Source organism: Daphnia magna, unplaced genomic scaffold (assembly GCF_020631705.1).
Source record: "Daphnia magna isolate NIES unplaced genomic scaffold, ASM2063170v1.1 Dm_contigs289, whole genome shotgun sequence".
NCBI lineage: Eukaryota > Metazoa > Arthropoda > Branchiopoda > Diplostraca > Daphniidae > Daphnia > Daphnia magna.
The window spans coordinates 15,782-42,588 of NW_025533225.1; the positions used below are offsets into that span (position 1 = coordinate 15,782).

The following is a 26,807-nucleotide window of genomic DNA, read 5'->3' on the forward strand; positions in this document are numbered from 1 at the left end:
TTTACATGTAGAAGTATAAACTCATAATATAACAGTGTATTCATATTGAATACAAGTATATTTGATCCTGTTTACATATAGAAGTGAAAACTCGTGGTATAACAGTGAATTCACATTGAATACAAGTATATTTGATTCTGTTTACATGTAGAATTATTAACTCATAATATAACAGTGTATTCACATTGAATACAAGTATATTTGATTCTGTTTACATGTAGAAGTATAAACTCATAATATAACAGTGTATTCATATTGAATACAAGTATATTTGATCCTGTTTACATATAGAAGTAAAAACTCGTGGTATAACAGTGAATTCACATTGAATACAAGTATATTTGATTCTGTTTACATGTAGAATTATAAACTCATAGATATAACAGTGTATTCACATTGAATACAAGTATATTTGATTCTGTTTACATGTAGAAGTATAAACTCATAATATAACAGTGTATTTACATTGAATACAAGTATATTTGATTCTGTTTACAAGTAGAAGTATAAACTCATAATATAACAGTGTATTCACTTTGAATACAAGTATATTTGATTCTGTTTACATGTAGAAGTATAAACTCATAATATAACAGTGTATTCACATTGAATACAAGTATATTTGATGCTTTTTACATCTACAAGTAAAAACTCATGGTATAACAGTGTATTCACATTGAATACAAGTATATTTGATTCTGTTTACATGTAGAAGTATAAACTCATAATATAACAGTGTATTCACTTTGAATACAAGTATACTTGATCCTGTTTAAATTTAGAAGAAAAACTCATGGTATAACAGTGTATTCACATTGAATACAAGTTTATTTGATCCTGTTTTCATATAGAAATTAAAACTCATGGTATCACAGTGTATTCACATTAAATACAAGTAAATTTGATTCTGTTTACATGTAGAAGTATAAACTCATAATATAACAGTGTATTCACATTGAATACAAATATATTTGATTCTGTTTACATATAGGAGTAAAAACTAATGGTATAACTAGAGTATTCACATTGAATACAAGTATATTTGATTCTGTCTACATGTAGAAGTATAAACTCATAATATAACAGTGTATTCAAATTGAATACAAGTATATTTGATCCTGTTTACATATAGAAGTAAAAACTCATGGTATCACAGTGTATTCACATTGAATACAGGTATATTTGATTCTGTTTACATGTAGAAGTATAAACTTATGGTATAACAGTGTATTCACATTGAATACAAGTATATTTGATTCTATTTACATGTAGAAATATAAACTCATATTATAAGAGTGTATTTACATTGAATACAAGTATATTTGATTCTGTTTACATATAGAAGTAAAAACTCATGTGTATAACAGTGTATTCACATTGAATACAAGTATATTTGATTCTGTTTACATGTAGAAGTCTAAACTCATAATATAACAGTGTATTCATATTGAATACAAGTATATTTGATTCTGTTTACATATAGAAGTAAAAACTCATGGTATAACAGTGTATTCACATTGAATACAAGAATATTTGATTATGTTTACATGTAGAAGTATAAACTCATAATATAACAGTGTATTCCCATTGAATACAACTATATTTGATCCTGTTTACATATAGAAATAAAAAATCATGGTATAACATTGTATTCACATTGAATACAAGTATATTTGATCCTGTTTAAATTTAGAAGAAAAAACTCATGGTATAACAGTGTATTCACATTGAATACAAGTTTATTTGATCCTGTTTTCATATAGAAATTAAAACTCATGGTATCAGAGTGTATTCACATTAAATACAAGTAAATTTGATTCTGTTTACATGTAGAAGTATAAACTCATAATATAACAGTGTATTCACATTGAATACAAGTATATTTGATCCTGTTAAAATATAGAAGTAAAAACTCATGGTATAACAGTGTATTCACATTGAATACATGTATATTTGATTCTGTTTACATGTAGAATTATAAACTTATAATATAACAGTGTATTCACATTGAATACAAGGATATTTGATTCTGTTTACATGTAGAAGTATAAACTCATAATGTAACAGTGTATTTACATTGAATACAAGTACATTTGATTCTGTTTACATGTAGAAGTATAAACTCATACTATAACAGTGTATTCACTTTGAATACAAGTATATTTGATTCTGTTTACATGTAGAAGTATAAACTCATAATATAACAGTGTATTCACATTGAATACAAGTATATTTGATCCTGTTTACATATAGGAGTAAAAACTCATGGTATAACAGTGTATTCACATTGAATACAAGTATATTTGATTCTGTTTACATGTAGAAGTATAAACTCATAATATAACAGTGTATTCACATTGAATACAAATATATTTGATTCTGTTTACATATAGGAGTAAAAACTAATGGTATAACAGAGTATTCACATTGAATACAAGTATATTTGATTCTGTCTACATGTAGAAGTATAAACTCATAATATAACAGTGTATTCAAATTGAATACAAGTATATTTGATCCTGTTTACATATAGAAGTAAAAACTCATGGTATCACAGTGTATTCACATTGAATACAGGTATATTTGATTCTGTTTACATGTAGAAGTATAAACTCATGGTATAACAGTGTATTCACATTGAATACAAGTATATTTGATTCGGTTTACATGTAGAAATATAAACTCATATTATAAGAGTGTATTCACATTGAATACAAGTATATTTGATTCTGTTTACATATAGAAGTTAAAACTCGTGGTATCACAGTGTATTCACATTGAATACAAGTATATTTGATTCTGTTTACATGTAGAAATATATACTCATAATATAACAGTGTATTCACATTAAATAAAAGTATATTTTATCCTGTTTACATATAGAAGTAAAAACTCATGGTATAACAGTGTATTCATATTGCATACAAGTATATTTGATTATGTTTACATGTAGAAGTATAAACTCATAATATAACACTGTATTTCCATTGAATACAATGATATTTGATCCTGTTTACATATAGAAGTAAAAACTCATGGTATAACAGTGTATTCACATTGAATACAAGTATATTTGATTCTGTTTACATGTAGAAGTCTAAACTCATAATATAACAGTGTATTCATATTGAATACAAGTATATTTGATCCTGTTTACATATAGAAGTAAAAATTCATGGTATAACAGTGTATACACATTGAATACAAGAATATTTGATTATGTTTACATGTAGAAGTATAAACTCATAATATAACAGTGTATTCCCATTGAATACAACTATATTTGATCCTGTTTACATATAGAAGTAAAAACTCATGGTATAACATTGTATTCACATTGAATACAAATATATTTGATTCTGTTTATATGTAGAAGTATAAACTCATAATATAACAGTGTATTCACATTGAATACAAGTATATTTGATCCTGTTTACATATAGAAGTAGAAATTCATGATATAACAGTGTATTCACATTGAATACAAGTATATTTGATTCTTTTTACATGTAGAAATATAAACTCATAATATAACAGTGTATTCACATTGAATACAAGTATATTTGATCCTGTTTACATATAGAAGTAAAAACTCATGGTATAACATTGTATTCACATTGAATACAAGTATATTTGATGCTGTTTACATGTAGAAGTATAAACTCATAATATAACAATGTATTCACTTTGAATACAGGTATATTTGATGCTATTAACATATAAAAATAAAAATTCATGGTATAACAGTGTATTCACATTGAATACAAGTATAATTGATTCTTTTTACATGTAGAAGTATAATCTCATAATATAACAATGTATTCACATTGAATAAAAGTATATTTGATCCTGTTTACATATAGAAGTAAAAACTCATGGTATCACAGTGTATTCACATTGAATACAAGTATATTTGATTCTGTTTACATTTAGAAGTATAAACTCATAATATAGCAGTGTATTCACATTGAATACAAGTATATTTGATCCTGTTTACATATAGAAGTAAAAACTCATGGTATAACAGTGTATTCACATTGAATACAAGTATATTTGATCCTGTTTACATATAGAAGTTAAAACTCATGGTATCACAGTGTATTCACATTGAATACAGGTTTATTTGATTCTGGTTACATGTAGAAGTATAAACTCATAGTATAACAGTGTATTCACATTGAATACAAGTGTATTTGATTCTGTTTACATGTAGAAATGTAAAATCATAATATAACAGTGTATTCACATTGAATACAAGTATATTTGATCCTGTTTACATATAGAAGTAAAAACTCGTGGTATAACAGTGTATTCACATTGAATACAAGTATATTTGATTCTGTTTACATATAGAAGTAAAAACTCTAGTATAACAGTGCATTCACATTGAATACAACTATATTTGATCCTGTTTACATATAGAAGTAAAAACTCATGGTATAACATTGTATTCACATTGAATACAAGTATATTTATTCTGTTTACATGTAGAAATATAAACTCATAATATAACAGTGTATTCACATTGAATACAAGTATATATAATCCTGTTTACATGTAGAAATATAAACTCATAATATAACAGTGTATTCACATTGAATACAAGTATATTTGATCCTGTTTACATATAGAAGTTAAAACTCATGGTATCACAGTGTATTCACATTGAATACAGGTATATTTGATTCTGTTTACATGGAGAAGTATAAACTATAATATAACAGTGTATTCACATTGAATACAAGTATATTTGATTCTGTTTACATGTAGAAGTCTAAACTCATAATATAACAGTGTATTCACATTGAATACAAGTTTATTTGATCCTGTTTACATATAGAAGTAAAAACTCATGGTATAACAGTGTATTCACATTGAATAGAAGTATATTTTATTCTGTTTACATGTAGAAATATAAACTCATAATATAACAGTGTATTCACATTGAATAAAAGAATATTTGATCCTGTTTACATATAGAAGTAAAAACTCATGGTATAACAGTGTATTCACATTGAATACAAGAATATTTGATTATGTTTACATGTAGAAGTATAAACTCATAATATAACAGTGTATTCCCATTGAATACAACTATATTTGATCCTGTTTACATATAGAAGTAAAAACTCATGGTATAACATTGTATTCACATTGAATACAAGTATATTTTATTCTGTTTACATGTAGAAGTATAAACTCATAATATAACAGTGTATTCACATTGAATACAAGTATATTTGATCCTGTTTACACATAGAAGTAGAAATTCATGGTATAACAGTGTATTCACATTGAATACAAGTATATTTGATTCTGTTTACATGTAGAAGTATAAACTCATAATATAACAGTGTATTCACATTGAATACAAGTATATTTGATCCTTTTTACATATAGAAGTAAAAATTCGTGGTATAACAGTGTATTCACATTGAATACAAGTATATTTGATTCTGTTTACATGTAGAAGTATAAACTCATAATATAACAGTGTATTCACATTGAATACAGGTATATTTGATGCTATTTACATATAAAAATTAAAATTCATGGTATAACAGTGTATTCACATTGAATACAAGTATAATTGATTCTTTTTACATGTAGAAGTATAATCTCATAATATAACAGTGTTTTCACATTGAAAACAAGTATATTTGATCCTGTTTACATATAGAAGTAAAGATTCATGGTATAACAGTGTATTCACATTGAATACAAGTATATTTGATCCTGTTTACATATAGAAGTTAAAACTCATGGTATCACAATGTATTCACATTGAATACAAGTATATTTGATTCTGTTTACATATAGAAGTTAAAACTCATGGTATCACAGTGTATTCACATTGAATACAGGTATATTTGATTCTGGTTACATGGAGAAGTATAAACTATAATATAACAGTGTATTCACATTGAATACAAGTATATTTGATTCTGTTTACATGTAGAAGTCTAAACTCATAATATAACAGTGTATTCACATTGAATACAAGTTTATTTGATCCTGTTTACATATAGAAGTAAAAACTCATGGTATAACAGTGTATTCACATTGAATAGAAGTAAATTTGATTCTGTTTACATGTAGAAATATAAACTCATAATATAACAGTGTATTCACATTGAATAAAAGTATATTTGATCCTGTTTACATATAGAAGTAAAAACTCATGGTATAACAGTGTATTCACATTGAATACAAGAATATTTGATTATGTTTACATGTAGAAGTATAAACTCATAATATAACAGTGTATTCCCATTGAATACAACTATATTTGATCCTGTTTACATATAGAAGTAAAAACTCATGGTATAACATTGTATTCACATTGAATACAAGTATATTTGATTCTGTATACATGTAGAAGTATAAACTCATAATATAACAGTGTATTCACATTGGTTACAATTATATTTGATCCTGTTTACATATAAAAGTAAATACTCATGGTATAACAGTGTATTCACATTGAATACAAGTATATTTGATTCTGTTTACATGTAGAAGTATAAACTCATAATATAACAGTGTATTTACATTGAATACAAGTATATTTGATCCTGTTTTCATATAGAAGTTAAAACTCATGGTATCACAGTGTATTCACATTGAATACAAGTTTATTTGATCCTGTTTTCATATAGAAGTTAAAACTCATGGTATCACAGTGTATTCACATTGAATACAGGTATATTTGATTCTGTTTACATGTAGAAGTATAAACTATAATATAACAGTGTATTCACATTGAATACAAGTATATTTGATTCTTTTTACATGTAGAAGTCTAAACTCATAATATAACAGTGTATTCACATTGAATACAAGTTTATTTGATCCTGTTTACATATAGAAGTAAAAACTCATGGTATAACATTTTATTCACATTGAATAGAAGTATATTTGATTCTGTTTACATGTAGAAGTATTAACTCATAATATAACAGAGTATTCCCATTGAATACAACTATATTTGATCCTGTTTACATATAGAAGTAAAAACTCATGGTATAACATTGTATTCACATTGAATACAAGTATATTTGATTCTGTTTACATGTAGAAGTATAAACTCATAATATAACAGTGTATTCACATTGAATACAAGTATATTTGATCCTGTTTACATATAGAAGTAGGAATTCATGGGATAACAGTGTATTCACATTGAATACAAGTATATTTGATTCTGTTTACATGTAGAAATATAAACTCATAATATAACAGTGTATTCACATTGAATACAAGTATATTTGATCCTGTTTACATATAGAAGTAAAAACTCATGGTATAACAGTGTTTTCACATTGAACACAAGTATATTTGATTCTGTTTACATGTAGAAGTATAAACTCATAATATAACAGTGTATTCCCATTGAATACAAGTATATTTGATCCTGTTTACATATAGAAGTAAAAACTCATGGTATAACAGTGTATTCACATTGAATACAAGTATAATTGATTCTTTTTACATGTAGAAGTATATCTTATAATATAACAGTGTATTCACATTGAATAAAAGTATATTTGATCCTGTTTACATATAGAAGTAAAAACTCATGGTATCACAGTGTATTCACATTGAATACAAGTATATTTGATTATGTTTACATTTAGAAGTATAAACTCATAATATAACAGTGTATTCACATTGAATACAAGTATATTTGATCCTGTTTACATATAGAAGTAAAAACTCATGGTATCACAGTGTATTCACATTGAATACAGGTATATTTGATTCTGTTTACATGTAGAAGTATAAACTCATAATATAACAGTGTATTCACATTGAATACAAGTATATTTGATCATGTTTACATATAGAAGTCAAAACTCATGGTATAACAGTGCATTCACATTGAATGCAAGTATATTTGATTCTGTTTACATGTAGAAGTATAAACTCATAATATAACAGTGTATTCACATTGAATACAAGTATATTTGATCCTGTTTACATATAGAAGTAGAAATTCATGGTATAACAGTGTATTCAAATTGAATACAAGTATATTTGATCCTGTTTACATGTAGAAGTATAAACTCATAATATAACAGTGTATTCACATTGAATACAAGTATATTAGATCCTGTTTACATATAGAAGTAAAAACTCATGGTATAACAGTGTATTCACATTGAATACAAGTATATTTGTTTCTGTTAACATGTAGAAATATAAACTCATAATATAACAGTATATTCACATTGAATACAAGTATATTTGATCCTGTTTACATATAGAAGTAAAATTTCATGGTATAACAGTGTATTCACATTGAATACAAGTATATTTGATTCTGTTTACATGTAGAAGTATAAACTCATAATATAACAGTGTATTCACATTGAATACAAGTATATTTGATCCTGTTTACATATAGAAGTAAAAACTCATGGTATAACAGTGTATTCACATTGAATACAAGTATAATTGATTCTTTTTACATGTAGAAGTATAAACTCATAATATAACAGTGTATTCACATTGAATAAAAGTATATTTGATCCTGTTTACATATAGAAGTAAAAACTCATGGTATCACAGTGTATTCACATTGAATACAAGTATATTTGATTATGTTTACATTTAGAAGTATAAACTCATAATATAACAGTGTATTCACATTGAATACAAGTATATTTGATCATGTTTACATATAGAAGTCAAAACTCATGGTATAACAGTGCATTCACATTGAATGCAAGTATATTTGATTCTGTTTACATGTAGAAGTATAAACTCATAATATAACAGTGTATTCACATTGAATACAAGTATATTTGATCCTGTTTACATATAGAAGTAGAAATTCATGGTATAACAGTGTATTCAAATTGAATACAAGTATATTTCATCCTGTTTACATGTAGAAGTATAAACTCATAATATAACAGTGTATTCACATTGAATACAAGTATATTAGATCCTGTTTACATATAGAAGTAAAAACTCATGGTATAACAGTGTATTCACATTGAATACAAGTATATTTGTTTCTGTTAACATGTAGAAATATAAACTCATAATATAACAGTATATTCACATTGAATACAAGTATATTTGATCCTGTTTACATATAGAAGTAAAATTTCATGGTATAACAGTGTATTCACATTGAATACAAGTATATTTGATTCTGTTTACATGTAGAAGTATAAACTCATAATATAACAGTGTATTCACATTGAATACAGGTATATTTGATGCTATTTACATATAAAAATAAAAATTCATGGTATAACAGTGTATTCACATTGAATACAAGTATAATTGATTCTTTTTACATGTAGAAGTATAACTCATAATATAACAGTGTATTCACATTGAATAAAAGTATATTTGATCCTGTTTACATATAGAAGTAAAAACTCATGGTATCACAGTGTATTCACATTGAATACAAGTATATTTGATTATGTTTACATTTAGAAGCAAAAACTCATAATATAACAGTGTATTCACATTGAATACAGGTATATTTGATGCCATTTACATATAAAAATAAAAATTCATGGTATAACAGTGTATTCACATTGAATACAATTATAATTGATTCTTTTTACATGTAGAAGTATAATCTCATAATATAGCAGTGTATTCACATTGAATACAAGTATATTTGATCCTGTTTACATATAGAATTAAAAACTCATGGTATAACAGTGTATTCACATTGAATAAAAGTATATTTGATCCTGTTTACAGATAGAAGTAAAAACTCATGGTATAACAGTGTATTCACATTGAATACAAGTATATTTGATCCTGTTTACATATAGAAGTAAAAACTCATGGTATAACAGTGTTTTCACATTGAATACAAGTATATTTGATTCTGTTTACATGTAGAAATATAAACTCATAATATAACAGTGTATTCACATTGAATAAAAGTATATTTGATCCTGTTTACATATAGAAGTAAAAACTCATGGTATAACAGTGTATTCACATTGAATACAAGTATATTTGATTATGTTTACATGTAGAAGTATAAACTCATAATATAACAGTGTATTCCCATTGAATACAAGTATATTTGATCCTGTTTACATATAGAAGTAAAAACTCATGGTATCAAAGTGTATTCACATTGAATACAAGTATATTTGATTCTGTTTACATGTAGAAGTATAAACTCATAATATAGCAGTGTATTCACATTGAATACAAGTATATTTGATCCTGTTTACATATAGAAGTTAAAACTCATGGTATCACAGTGTATTCACATTGAATACAAGTATATTTGATCCTGTTTACATATACAAGTTAAAACTCATGGTATCACAGTGTATTCACATTGAATACAGGTAAATTTGATTCTGTTTACATGTAGAAGTATAAAATTATAATTATATAACAGTGTATTAACATTGAATACAAGTATATTTGATTCTGTTTACATGTAGAAGTATAAACTCATAATATAACAGTGTATTCACATTGAATACAAGTATATTTGATCCTGTTTACATAGAGAAGTAAAAACTCATGGTATCACTATGTATTCACACTGAATACAAGTATATTTGATCCTGTTTACATATAGAAGTTAAAACTCATGGTATCACAGTGTATTGACATTGAATACAAGTATATTTGATCCTGTTTACATATAGAAGTAAAAACTCATTGTATAACAGTGTATTCACATTGAATACAAGTATATTTGATCCGGTTTACATATAGAAGTAAAAACTCATGGTATAACAGTGTATTCACTTTGAATACAAGTATATTTGATTCTGTTTACATGTAGAAGTATAAACTCATAATATAGCAGTGTATTCACATTGAATACAAGTATATTTGATCCTGTTTACATATAGAAGTTAAAACTCATGGTATCACAGTGTATTCACATTGAATACAAGTATATTTGATCCTGTTTACATATAGAAGTTAAAACTCATGGTATCACAGTGTATTCACATTGAATACAGGTATATTTGATTCTGTTTACATGTAGAAGTATAAACTAATAATATAACAGTGTATTCACATTGAATACAAGTATATTTGATTCTGTTTACATGTAGAAGTATAAACTCATAATATAACAGTGTATTCACATTGAATACAAGTTTATTTGATCCTGTTTACAAATAGAAGTAAAATTTCATGGTATAACAGTGTATTCACATTGAAAACAAGTATATTTGATCCTGTTTACAGATAGAAGTAAAAACTCATGGTATAACAGTGTATTCACATTGAATACAAGTATATTTGATCCTGTTTACATATAGAAGTAAAAACTCATGGTATAACAGTGTTTTCACATTGAATACAAGTATATTTGATTCTGTTTACATGTAGAAATATAAACTCATAATATAACAGTGTATTCACATTGAATAAAAGTATATTTGATCCTGTTTACATATAGAAGTAAAAACTCATGGTATAACAGTATATTCACATTGAATACAAGTATATTTGATTATGTTTACATGTAGAAGTATAAACTCATAATATAACAGTGTATTCCCATTGAATACAAGTATATTTGATCCTGTTTACATATAGAAGTAAAAACTCATGGTATCACAGTGTATTCACATTGAATACAAGTATATTTGATTCTGTTTACATGTAGAAGTATAAACTCATAATATAGCAGTGTATTCACATTGAATACAAGTATATTTGATCCTGTTTACATATAGAAGTTAAAACTCATGGTATCACAGTGTATTCACATTGAATACAAGTATATTTGATCCTGTTTACATATACAAGTTAAAACTCATGGTATCACAGTGTATTCACATTGAATACAGGTAAATTTGATTCTGTTTACATGTAGAAGTATAAAATTATAATTATATAACAGTGTATTAACATTGAATACAAGTATATTTGATTCTGTTTACATGTAGAAGTATAAACTCATAATATAACAGTGTATTCACATTGAATACAAGTATATTTGATCCTGTTTACATAGAGAAGTAAAAACTCATGGTATCACTATGTATTCACACTGAATACAAGTATATTTGATCCTGTTTACATATAGAAGTTAAAACTCATGGTATCACAGTGTATTGACATTGAATACAAGTATATTTGATCCTGTTTACATATAGAAGTAAAAACTCATTGTATAACAGTGTATTCACATTGAATACAAGTATATTTGATCCGGTTTACATATAGAAGTAAAAACTCATGGTATAACAGTGTATTCACATTGAATACAAGTATATTTGATTCTGTTTACATGTAGAAGTATAAACTCATAATATAGCAGTGTATTCACATTGAATACAAGTATATTTGATCCTGTTTACATATAGAAGTTAAAACTCATGGTATCACAGTGTATTCACATTGAATACAAGTATATTTGATCCTGTTTACATATAGAAGTTAAAACTCATGGTATCACAGTGTATTCACATTGAATACAGGTATATTTGATTCTGTTTACATGTAGAAGTATAAACTAATAATATAACAGTGTATTCACATTGAATACAAGTATATTTGATTCTGTTTACATGTAGAAGTGTAAACTCATAATATAACAGTGTATTCACATTGAATACAAGTTTATTTGATCCTGTTTACAAATAGAAGTAAAATTTCATGGTATAACAGTGTATTCACATTGAATACAAGTATATTTGATCCTGTTTACATATAGAAGATAAAACTCATGGTATCACAGTGTATTCACATTGAATACAGGTATATTTGATTCTGTTTACATGTAGAAGTATAAACTCATAATATAACAGTGTATTCACATTAAATACAAGTATTTTTGATTCTGTTTACATGTAGAAATATAAACTCATAATATAACAGTGTATTCACATTGAATACAAGTATATTTGATCCTGTTTACATATAGAAGTAAAAACTCATGGTATAACAGTGTATTCACATTGAATACAAGTTTATTTGATTCTGTTTACATGTAGAAGTATAAACTCATAATATAACAGTGTATTCACATTGAATACCAGTATATTTGATTCTGTTTACATGTAGAAGTATAAACTCATAATATAACAGTGTATTCACATTGAATACAAGTATATTTGATCCTGTTTACAGATAGAAGTAAAAGTTCATGGTATAACAGTGTATTCACATTGAATACAAGTATATTTGATTCTGTTTACATGTAGAAGTACAAACTCATAATATAACAGTGTATTCACATTGAATACAGGTATATTTGATGCTATTATCATATAAAAATAAAAATTCATGGTATAACAGTGTATTCACATTGAATACAAGTATAATTGATTCTTTTTACATGTAGAAGTATAATCTCATAATATAACAGTGTATTCACATTGAATACAAGTATATTTGATCCTGTTTACATATAGAAGTAAAAACTCATGGTATAACAGTGTATTCACATTGAATAAAAGTACATTTGATCCTGTTTACATATAGAAGTAAAAACTCATGGTATCACAGTGTATTCACATTGAATACAAGTATATTTGATTCTGTTTACATGTAGAAGTATAATCTCATAATATAACAGTGTATTCACATTAAATACAAGTATATTTGATCCTGTTTACATGTAGAAGTTAAAACTCATGGTATCACAGTGTATTCACATTGAATACAGGTATATTTGATTCTGTTTACATGTAGAAGTATAAAATTTTAATAATATAACAGTGTATTAATATTGAATACAAGTATATTTGATTCTGTTTACATGTAGAAGTATAAACTCATAATATAACAGTGTATTCACATTGAATACAAGTATATTTGATCCTGTTTACATATGGAAGTTAAAACTCATGGTATCACAGTGTATTCACATTGAATACAAGTATATTTGATCCTGTTTACATATAGAAGTTAAAACTCATGGTATCACAGTGTATTCACATTGAATACAGGTATATTTGATTCTGTTTACATGTAGAAGTATAAAATTATAATAATATAACAGTGTATTAATATTGAATACAAGTATATTTGATTCTGTTTACATGTAGAAGTATAAACTCATAATATAACAGTGTATTCACATTGAATACAAGTATAATTGATTCTTTTTACATGTAGAAGTATAATCTCATAATATAACAGTGTATTCACATTGAATAAAAGTATATTTGATCCTGTTTACATATAGAAGTAAAAACTCATGGTATCACAGTGTATTCACATTGAATACAAGTATATTTGATTATGTTTACATGTAGAAGTATAAACTCATAATATAACAGTGTATTCACATTGAATACAAGTATATTTGATCCTGTTTACATATAGAAGTAAAAACTCATGGTATAACAGTGTATTCACATTGAATACAAGTATATTTGATCCTGTTTACATATAGAAGTTAAAACTCATAGTATCACAGTGTATTCACATTGAATACAGGTATATTTGATTCTGTTTACATGTAGAAGTATAAACTCATAATATAACAGTGTATTCACATTGAATACAAGTATATTTGATTCTGTTTACATGTAGAAATATAAACTCATAATATAACAGTGTATTCACATTGCATACAAGTATATTTGATCCTGTTTACATATAGAAGTAAAAACTCATGGTATAACAGTGTATTCACATTGAATACAAGTATATTTGATTCTGTTTACATGTAGAAGTATAAACTCATAATATAACATTGTATTCACATTGAATACAGGTATATTTGATGCTATTTACATATAAAAATAAAAATTCATGGTATAACAGTGTATTCACATTGAATACAATTATATTTGATTCTGTTTACATGTAGAAGTATAATCTCATAATATAACAGTGTATTCACATTGAATACAAGTATATTTGATCCTGTTTACATATAGAAGTTAAAACTCATGGTATCACAGTGTATTCACATTGAATACAAGTATATTTGATTCTGTTTACATGTAGAAGAATAAACTCATAATATAACAGTGTATTCACATTGAATACAAGTATATTTGATTCTGTTTACATGTAGAAGTATAAACTCATAATATAACAGTGTATTCACATTGAATAAAAGTTTATTTGATCCTGTTTACATATAGAAGTAAAATTTCATGGTATAACAGTGTATTCACATTGAATACAAGTATATTTGATTCTCTTTACATGAAGAAGTATAAACTCATAATATAACAGTGTATTCACATTGAATACAGGTATATTTGATGCTATTAACATATAAAAATAAAAATTCATGGTATAACAGTGTATTCACATTGAATACAAGTATAATTGATTCTTTTTACATGTAGAAGTAAAATCTCATAATATAACAGTGTATTCACATTGAATAAAAGTATATTTGATCCTGTTTACATATAGAAGTAAAAACTCATGGTATCACATTGTATTCACAATGAATACAAGTATATTTGATTCTGTTTACATGTAGAAGTATAAACTCATAATATAACAGTGTATTCACATTGAATACAAGTATATTTGATCCTGTTTACATATAGAAGTTAAAAGTCATGGTATCACAGTGTATTCACATTGAATACAGGTATATTTGATTCTGTTTACATGTAGAAGTATAAAATTATAATAATATAACAGTGTATTGATATTGAATACAAGTATATTTGATTCTGTTTACATGTAGAAGTATAAACTCATAATATAACAGTGTATTCACATTGAATACAAGTATATTTGATTTTGTTTACATGTAGAAGTATAAACTCATAATATAACAGTGTATTCACATTGAATAAAAGTATATTTGATCCTGTTTACCTATAGAAGTTAAAACTCATGGTATCACAGTGTATTCACATTGAATACAGGTATATTTGATTCTGTTTACATGTAGAAGTATAAACTCATAATATAACAGTGTATTCACATTGAATACAAGTATATTTGATCCTGTTTACATATAGAAGTAAAAACTCATGGTATAACAGTGTATTCACATTGAATACAAGTATATTTGATTCTGTTTACATGTAGAAGTATAAACTCATAATATAACATTGTATTCACATTGAATACAGGTATATTTGATGCTATTTACATATAAAAATAAAAATTCATGGTATAACAGTGTATTCACATTGAATACAATTATATTTGATTCTGTTTACATGTAGAAGTATAATCTCATAATATAACAGTGTATTCACATTGAATACAAGTATATTTGATCCTGTTTACATATAGAAGTTAAAACTCATGGTATCACAGTGTATTCACATTGAATACAGGTATATTTGATTCTGTTTACATGTAGAAGTATAAAATTCTAATAATATAACAGTGTATTAATATTGAATACAAGTATATTTGATTCTGTTTACATGTAGAAGTATAAACTCATAATATAACAGTGTATTCACATTGAATACAAGTATATTTGATCCTGTTTACATATAGAAGTTAAAACTCATGGTATCACAGTGTATTCACATTGAATACAAGTATATTTGATCCTGTTTACATGTAGAAATATAAACTCATAATATAACAGTGTATTCACATTGAATACAAGTATATTTGATTCTGTTTACATGTAGAAGTATAAACTCATAATATAACAGTGTATTCACATTGAATACAAGTTTATTTGATCCTGTTTACATATAGAAGTAAAATTTCATGGTATAACAGTGTATTCACATTGAATACAAGTATATTTGATTCTCTTTACATGTAGAAGTATAAACTCATAATATAACAGTGTATTCACATTAAATACAGATATATTTGATGCTTTTAACATATAAAAATAAAAATTCATGGTATAACAGTGTATTCACATTGAATACAAGTATAATTGATTCTTTTTACATGTAGAAGTAAAATCTCATAATATAACAGTGTATTCACATTGAATAAAAGTATATTTGATCCTGTTTACATATAGAAGTAAAAACTCATGGTATCACAGTGTATTCACATTGAATACAAGTATATTTGATTCTGTTTACATGTAGAAGAATAAACTCATAATATAACAGTGTATTCACATTGAATACAAGTATATTTGATCCTGTTTACATATAGAAGTAAAAACTCATTGTATAACAGTGTATTCACATTGAATACAAGTATATTTGATCCTGTTTACATATAGAAGTTAAAACTCATAGTATCACAGTGTATTCACATTGAATACAGGTATATTTGATTCTGTTTACATGTAGAAGTATAAACTCATAATATAACAGTGTATTCACATTGAATACAAGTATATTTGATTCTGTTTACATGTAGAAATATAAACTCATAATATAACAGTGTATTCACATTGCATACAAGTATATTTGATCCTGTTTACATATAGAAGTAAAAACTCATGGTATAACAGTGTATTCACATTGAATACAAGTATATTTGATTCTGTTTACATGTAGAAGTATAAAATCATAATATAACATTGTATTCACATTGAATACAGGTATATTTGATGCTATTTACATATAAAAATAAAAATTCATGGTATAACAGTGTATTCACATTGAATACAATTATATTTGATTCTGTTTACATGTAGAAGTATAATCTCATAATATAACAGTGTATTCACATTGAATACAAGTATATTTGATCCTGTTTACATATAGAAGTTAAAACTCATGGTATCACAGTGTATTCACATTGAATACAAGTATATTTGATTCTGTTTACATGTAGAAGAATAAACTCATAATATAACAGTGTATTCACATTGAATACAAGTATATTTGATTCTGTTTACATGTAGAAGTATAAACTCATAATATAACAGTGTATTCACATTGAATACAAGTTTATTTGATCCTGTTTACATATAGAAGTAAAATTTCATGGTATAACAGTGTATTCACATTGAATACAAGTATATTTGATTCTCTTTACATGAAGAAGTATAAACTCATAATATAACAGTGTATTCACATTGAATACAGGTATATTTGATGCTATTAACATATAAAAATAAAAATTCATGGTATAACAGTGTATTCACATTGAATACAAGTATAATTGATTCTTTTTACATGTAGAAGTAAAATCTCATAATATAACAGTGTTTTCACATTGAATAAAAGTATATTTGATCCTGTTTACATATAGAAGTAAAAACTCATGGTATCACATTGTATTCACAATGAATACAAGTATATTTGATTCTGTTTACATGTAGAAGTATAAACTCATAATATAACAGTGTATTCACATTGAATACAAGTATATTTGATCCTGTTTACATATAGAAGTTAAAACTCATGGTATCACAGTGTATTCACATTGAATACAGGTATATTTGATTCTGTTTACATGTAGAAGTATAAAATTATAATAATATAACAGTGTATTGATATTGAATACAAGTATATTTGATTCTGTTTACATGTAGAAGTATAAACTCATAATATAACAGTGTATTCACATTGAATACAAGTATATTTGATTTTGTTTACATGTAGAAGTATAAACTCATAATATAACAGTGTATTCACATTGAATAAAAGTATATTTGATCCTGTTTACCTATAGAAGTTAAAACTCATGGTATCACAGTGTATTCACATTGAATACAGGTATATTTGATTCTGTTTACATGTAGAAGTATAAACTCATAATATAACAGTGTATTCACATTGAATACAAGTATATTTGATCCTGTTTACATATAGAAGTAAAAACTCATGGTATAACAGTGTATTCACATTGAATACAAGTATATTTATTCTGTTTACATGTAGAAGTATAAACTCATAATATAACATTGTATTCACATTGAATACAGGTATATTTGATGCTATTTACATATAAAAATAAAAATTCATGGTATAACAGTGTATTCACATTGAATACAATTATATTTGATTCTGTTTACATGTAGAAGTATAATCTCATAATATAACAGTGTATTCACATTGAATACAAGTATATTTGATCCTGTTTACATATAGAAGTTAAAACTCATGGTATCACAGTGTATTCACATTGAATACAGGTATATTTGATTCTGTTTACATGTAGAAGTATAAAATTATAATAATATAACAGTGTATTAATATTGAATACAAGTATATTTGATTCTGTTTACATGTAGAAGTATAAACTCGTATTATAACAGTGTATTCACATTGAATACAAGTATATTTGATCCTGTTTACATATAGAAGTTAAAACTCATGGTATCACAGTGTATTCACATTGAATACAAGTATATTTGATCCTGTTTACATGTAGAAATATAAACTCATAATATAACAGTGTATTCACATTGAATACAAGTATATTTGATTCTGTTTACATGTAGAAGTATAAACTCATAATATAACAGTGTATTCACATTGAATACAAGTTTATTTGATCCTGTTTACATATAGAAGTAAAATTTCATGGTATAACAGTGTATTCACATTGAATACAAGTATATTTGATTCTCTTTACATGTAGAAGTATAAACTCATAATATAACAGTGTATTCACATTGAATACAGGTATATTTGATGCTTTTAACATATAAAAATAAAAATTCATGGTATAACAGTGTATTCACATTGAATACAAGTATAATTGATTCTTTTTACATGTAGAAGTAAAATCTCATAATATAACAGTGTATTCACATTGAATAAAAGTATATTTGATCCTGTTTACATATAGAAGTAAAAACTCATGGTATCACAGTGTATTCACATTGAATACAAGTATATTTGATTCTGTTTACATGTAGAAGAATAAACTCATAATATAACAGTGTATTCACATTGAATACAAGTATATTTGATCCTGTTTACATATAGAAGTAAAAACTCATTGTATAACAGTGTATTCACATTGAATACAAGTATATTTGATCCTGTTTACATATAGAAGTTAAAACTCATGGTATCACAGTGTATTCACATTGAATACAGGTAAATTTGATTCTGTTTACTTGTAGAAGTATAAACTCATAATATAACAGTGTATTCACATTGAATACAAGTATATTTGATTCTGTTTACATGTAGAAATATAAACTCATAATATAACAGTGTATTGACATTGAATACAAGTATATTTGATCCTGTTTACATATAGAAGTAAAAACTCATGGTATAACAGTGTATTCACATTGAATACAAGTTTATTTGATTCTGTTTACATGTAGAAGTATAAACTCATAATATAACAGTGTATTCCCATTGAATACAAGTATATTTGATCCGGTTTACATATAGAAATAAAAACTCATGGTATAACAGTATATTCACATTAAATACAAGTATATTTGATTCTGTTTACATGTAGAAGTATAAACTCATAATATAACAGTGTGTTCACATTGAATACAAGTATATTTGATCCTGTTTACATATAGAAGTAAAAATTCATGGTATAACAGTGTATTCACATTGAATACAAGTATATTTGATTCTGTTTACATGTAGAAGTATAAACTCATAATATAACAGTATATTCACATTGAATACAAGTATATTTGATCCTTTTTATATATAGAAGTAAAATTTCTTGGTATTACAGTTTATTCACATTGAATACAAGTATATTTGATTCTGTTTACATGTAGAAGTATAAACTCATAATATAACAGTGTATTCACATTGAATACAGGTATATTTGATGCTATTTACATATAAAAATAAAAATTCATGGTATAACAGTGTATTTACATTGAATACAAGTATAATTGATTCTTTTTACATTTAGAAGTATAATCTCATAATATAACAGTGTATTCACATTGAATAAAAGTATATTTGATACTGTTTACATATAGAAGTAAAAACTTATGGTATCACAGTGTATTCACATTGAATACAAGTATATTTGATTCTGTTTACATGTTGAAGTATAAACTCATAATATAACAGTGTATTCACATTGAATACAAGTATATTTGATCCTGTTTACATATAGAAGTAAAAACTCATGGTATCACTGTGTATTCACATTGAATACAAGTATTTTTGATCCTGTTTACATATAGAAGTTAAAACTCATGTTATCACAGTGTATTCACTTTGAATACAGGTAAATTTGATTCTGTTTACATGTAGAAGTATAAAATTATAATAATATAACAGTGTATTAACATTGAATACAAGTATATTTGATTCTGTTTACATGTAGAAGTATAAACTCATAATATAACAGTGTATTCACATTAAATACAAGTATATTTGATTCTGTTTACAGGTAGAAGTATAAACTCATAATATAACAGTGTATTCACATTGAATACAAGTATATTTGATCCTGTTTACGTATAGAAGTAAAAACTCATGGTATAACAGTGTATTCACATTGAATACAAGTATATTTGATTCTGTTTACATGTAGAAGTATAAACTCATAATATAACAGTGTATTCACATTGAATACAAGTATATTTGATCCTGTTTACATATAGAAGTTAAAACTCATGGTATCACTTTGTATTCACATTGAATACAGGTATATTTCATTCAGTTTACATGTAGAAGTATAAACTCATAATATAACAGTGTATTCACATTGAATACATGTATATTTGATTCTGTTTACATGTAGAAGTAAAAACTTATAATATAACAGTGTATTCACATAGAATACAACTATATTTGATTCTGTTTACATGTAGAAGTATAAACTCAAAATATAATAGTGTATTTACATTTAATACAAGTATATTTGATTCTGTTTACATGTAGAAGTATACACTCATAATATAACAGTGTATTCACATTAAATACAAGTATATTTGATTCTGTTTACATGTAGAAGTATAAACTCATAATATAACAGTGTATTCACATTGAATACAAGTATATTTGATCCTTTTTACATATAGGAGTAAATACTCATGGTATAACAGTGTATTCACATTGAGTACAAGTATATTTGATTCAGTTTACATGTAGAAGTATAAACTCATAATATATCAGTGTATTCACATTGAATGCAAGTATATTTGATCCTATTTACATAAATGAGTAAAAACTCATGGTATAACAGTGTATTCACATTGAATACAAGTATATTTGATTCTGTTTACAAGTAGAAGTATAAACTCATAATATAACAGTGTATTCACATTTAATACAAGTATATTTGATCCTGTTTAAATATACAAGTAAAAACTCATGGTATAACAGTGTATTCACATTGAATACAAGTATATTTGATTCTGTTTACATGTAGAAGTATAAACTCATAATATAACAGTGTATTCACATTGAATACAAGTATATTTGATCCTATTTACATAAATAAGTAAAAACTCTTGGTATAACAGTCTATTCACATTGAATACAAGTATATTTGATTCTGTTTACATGTAGAAGAATAAACTCATAATAAAACAGTGTATTCACATTAAATACAAGTATTTTTGATCCTGTTTACATATAGAAGTAAAAACTCATGGTATCATAGTGTATTCACATTGAATACAAGTATATTTGATTCTGTTTACATGTAGACGTATAAACTCATAATATAACATTGTATTCACATTGAATACAAGTATATTTGATTCTGTTTACATGTAGAAGTATAAACTCATAATATAACAGTGTATTCACATTGAATACAAGTATATTTGATCCTGTTTACATATAGAAGTAAGAATTCATGGTATAACAGTGTATTCACATTGAATACAAGTATATTTGATTCTGTTTACATGTAGAAGTATAAACTCATAATAAAACAGTGTATTCACATTGAATACAAGTATTTTTGATCCTGTTGACATATAGAAGTAAACACTCATGGTATCACAGTGTATTCACATTGAATACAAGTATATTTGATTCTGTTTACATGTAGACGTATAAACTCATAATATAACATTGTATTCACATTGAATACAATTATATTTGAATCTGTTTACATGTAGAAGTATAAACTCATAATATAACAGTGTATTCACATTAAATACAAGTATATTTGATCCTGTTTACATATAGAAGTAAAACCTCATGGTATAACATTGTATTCACATTTAATACATGTTTATTTTATCCTGTTTACATATAGAAATTAAAACTCATGGTATCACAGTGTATTCACATTAAATACAAGTATATTTGATTCTGTTTACATATAGGAGTAAAAACTCATGGTATAACACTGTATTCACATTGAATACAAGTATATTTGATTCTGTTTACATGTAGAAGTATAAAGTCATAATATAACAGTGTATTCACATTGAATACAAGTATATTTGATCCTGTTTACATATAGAAGTAAAAACTCATGGTATTGTAATAGTTTTCCGCATGTGACTGCGTAGACTATTAACGAAGAAGTTAGATTTTAATTTGAATTTTGTATTTACCGCATTTCTCTGCTACAACATACGGGGAGGAAGGCTGTACGATGATGAAAGAACAGGACAGAAGAATGGTTGGTTTGATGAAAGGAATAACACACTAGTACACGTTAAGTGGGGAACAGTCTGTCAAAGAGTCTCCCTGTTTCTTCTTCGTTAGTCGTATTTATTACCTCTCAGAGTGGCATTTTCTTGGAGGTCAAGTGAAGCGTTTTCTAGCGGTCAACTAAAGAAAGCGGTAACCTTGCCCTAGGGACAAGTAGGGGAATATTCTAGACTAGCTAGATGGGCAATCAGATTAAGGGTCACGAGTAGGGGTCTTTCTCGAGTTAACTTCCTGTATTGTTTTGTGACCATAACAAGTTTTATCCTGAGAAGTTGAACTCTCAAGGTTCTTTGTAAGTTAAGATATCGATTCTTTACATCACCCCCCTCCTCTTTTGTTGCGTCCCGCAACAATCAGTCCCAGCTTCTGTATTTTAATTTCATCGAATGATGTGTGAATCCTACGCTGATGACACGGGTACGACGTTTCAGTTTCCTGGATTAGACTTCGTCTATTTGTCGTGCTCCCGAGTTGAACCATTCAGTCGGCATATCCTTCGTGAGTATTATTACAGTGCTTTTTTGTTTTGTTTTTGTTTTTTGGGGGGTGCGTATACGTTTGATCTCTTTTACATTCTCCCTTGTAACTTCCTTTGACGACCCGTTTCTTCTTAGGAGACGAAAAAATGGAACATGGTTTGAAAAGTGGACAATCCGACACCAGAAATTATGCTATTGAGTCTAGAAGAGGGTTTTAAGGAAAGTAAACAAATTGGAGCACATTGATTATAGGTACACAGCGGCGAAATTATTGTATTTATTATTGTAAGTCATCAAGCTCGTCTGGGAGGGTTGGCTTGATTTTCTTGGAGGAAGGATTCGGTTTCAGGTTGATTAGGGCGTTGGCGGTTTCGCTGCCTCTTCTTTCTGCGTGGGGGCTCTGTTTGTCGTTCTGAGGCTGTGGATTTGGTTGAATATGAACTGCTGGTAGGAGGCATAATGATTTGAATCGGCGGTGGTGTGGCTGTTGCAGTAATTGCTGCTGGTGTTTTGCTGAAGCAGTTTAGTTGGAATATTTTTGGCATAATTGGGAAGGCTTTGAGTAGGAGGAATCCGATACCACAAAATCTAACGGCGAATACTGAAATCATCCCGAAGCCTGAAATGGCTCCATAATTTGTTATCCACCCTCCCATTTTTGCTACAAAATCTACGTGGGGGCATCGCTATGGTGAATTAAGACATTGGAAGTGAGAAGTTCTTTTGTGTTGTCCTCTGAATGATGTTCGTGAATGGTGGCAAGGATGTCAGCCATCACCGACGCATGACTCAAAGGGCTATTTTGAATTGCTGGATGCATTTGCAGAAGGGTTGCTAAAGTGTTGTCGGCTTCGAATTTCTCCGTTTCAATTAGTTTTCTCCCTTGAACTTGGATGTTGGCAAATATTGGAATCCATTCCCCATTTTTGTAGGCGTGAGTTTTCCCGTTAAAATTTACAAAATTTGAATACCAATATCAGTCGGTGAAGGGCACGAGTTCCCAACCTTCGACTGCTATTGTAAAATTAAGATAACGTGGTTGGGGGCCACATTTCGTAAATTCAGTTTGGAAGGTAACATTTTGCTCCCTACATTGCAAGATTGAAGCTTGGGCACCGTTAGCTACTAATTTCGAACATCTTGGGAGTTGCATGTGGGCAGCTGCTAACCAGCCATTATACTGTGCGCTTACTATAACACTGTGATGATTCATTTTCCTGTTTTCGCATTGCAATCGCCGAATTTCTCGTGCTAGTCTATTTTCGTAGTCCAGTGCTATGTCTCTGGTGTACTGGACATGGGCTGCTGCTTCTATTTCTGCTTTTAACGTAGAGGCCACTTGTTTGATCTGTGCCTTAGTAGTATTCCCGCTGGTTTTATTCTCGTTCTCTATCGTCGCATTTGCATCGAATTTTTCGAACTCCCCTGTAGGCGGTGCCATGTTAATTGCTATCAAAATTTTTTCCATTCCCATAACACTTTGAAACTGTCGTTTTCCGCAGTACGCTAGCATGGTTGTGTTGATCAAAAAATCTGTTTGGCTGTGTTTGTCTTGTAATCGTTTGATTTCGGCCTCATTCGTTTTGTAAAGTAATCCTTCCCCGCTTCTTACTAACTTAAGCTCACAGTCTTTCTTTTCTTTATACGAATTGTCCCAGATTAGGGTGATAAAGTTAACGGTGGCCGTTCCGTTTAAGCTGCCCGAAAGTGTTCCTAACGGCGAGTTAATTGTACAATTGTCGCATTCGGTTTCTAAAGCTACTTCCTCAATTTTGCAGTTTAGCATCGACTGTTTTATGGTTCTTATCCATAATGGTTGCATGAAAGGATACAAGTCGTAAGTAAATTTCCGTGCTCCCGCTGGATTTATCGCTTGATTCCCACATTTCCTGAATTCCTTCATTTCGTGGCACATTTCTGGGGTGGCCACTACTGGCCATTTGCTTTGACTATGTGTGTGCCACCCAAAGAAATCTGTGCTTAATGTACGATGGGCATACCAAACACTACACATATATCCCGGAAATCGCTTAACTTCTGGTAAGTGAGACAAGAGGGTATATACAACAGCTTTTGGAGGGGATGGAACTTCTATAATCTGGCAATTTTCGTCGCCGAAATTCAAGAATCCTTTCATCTTTGCCTGGCTACAGTCGCATATCGTGGCGTTCATCGCCCATGCTGTTTGTAGACAGGTGAAGAGTACTATCAAAAAATAACTAAGAATAGAGAGAGAGAAAAAAAATTACGAACTGGTTGTGGTATAAGAGAAAAGGTTATAACACACATTTTTTCACGCTAATCTCCCACGTTACGTTCGTTTTTCACGAAACGCTGTGGAGTGTAAATATAATAAACACACAACTTTATTATTATCATTATAAGTGATTGGATTTCTACTCCTAGTGGGTCGAGGCTTCATCATACTCCCACGCGCAAAATTCAAGTTTTCGGGATTTCTGAAAAAACTCCCGCATGCTTCATCTGATTTGAACGAAATTAGTCACGCTAGGTTCGTTGTTGACGAATTCGGCTGTGGGGTGCAAAAGAATACATGATGTGCTTTTTTTTTTTTATTTTACACTTTTTTTAAATCAAGGGGCAGATTTCTACTACTAGTGGGAAGGGGCTTCATCGTTGTTTTGGGCGCTAATTTCAAATTTTCGGGATTTCTTAAAAACTCCCGCACGCTTCAACTCATTTGAACGAAATTTGTCACGCTAGATTCTTCGTTGACGAACTCGGCTGTGGTGTGCAAGAATACATAAGGGTTTTTTTCTTTTTTTTTTAATTTGGAGGGTAATTTTGTTTTTTACCTACCCTTTGTTATTACGTAACACACATTTTTATACGCCCATCTTTTCTATGTAATTTCTCCTTGGACGTCTAACGAACGGACATACCCTTCAAACGTTTCAGCCCTTTTGTAGTT

At 27.3% G+C, this 26,807-nt stretch overlaps 1 protein-coding gene across 1 annotated transcript; it reads right to left on the minus strand.

Annotated features, from left to right (window-relative positions):
• Window positions 1–24,168: 24,168 nt before the first annotated feature.
• LOC123468105 lies at window positions 24,169–25,778 on the minus strand. Its single transcript, XM_045167761.1, is given in 3 exon segments — window positions 24,169–24,546; window positions 24,549–24,763; window positions 25,013–25,778. Coding segments are annotated over 3 exon segments (1,359 nt in total).
• Window positions 25,779–26,807: the final 1,029 nt, after the last annotated feature.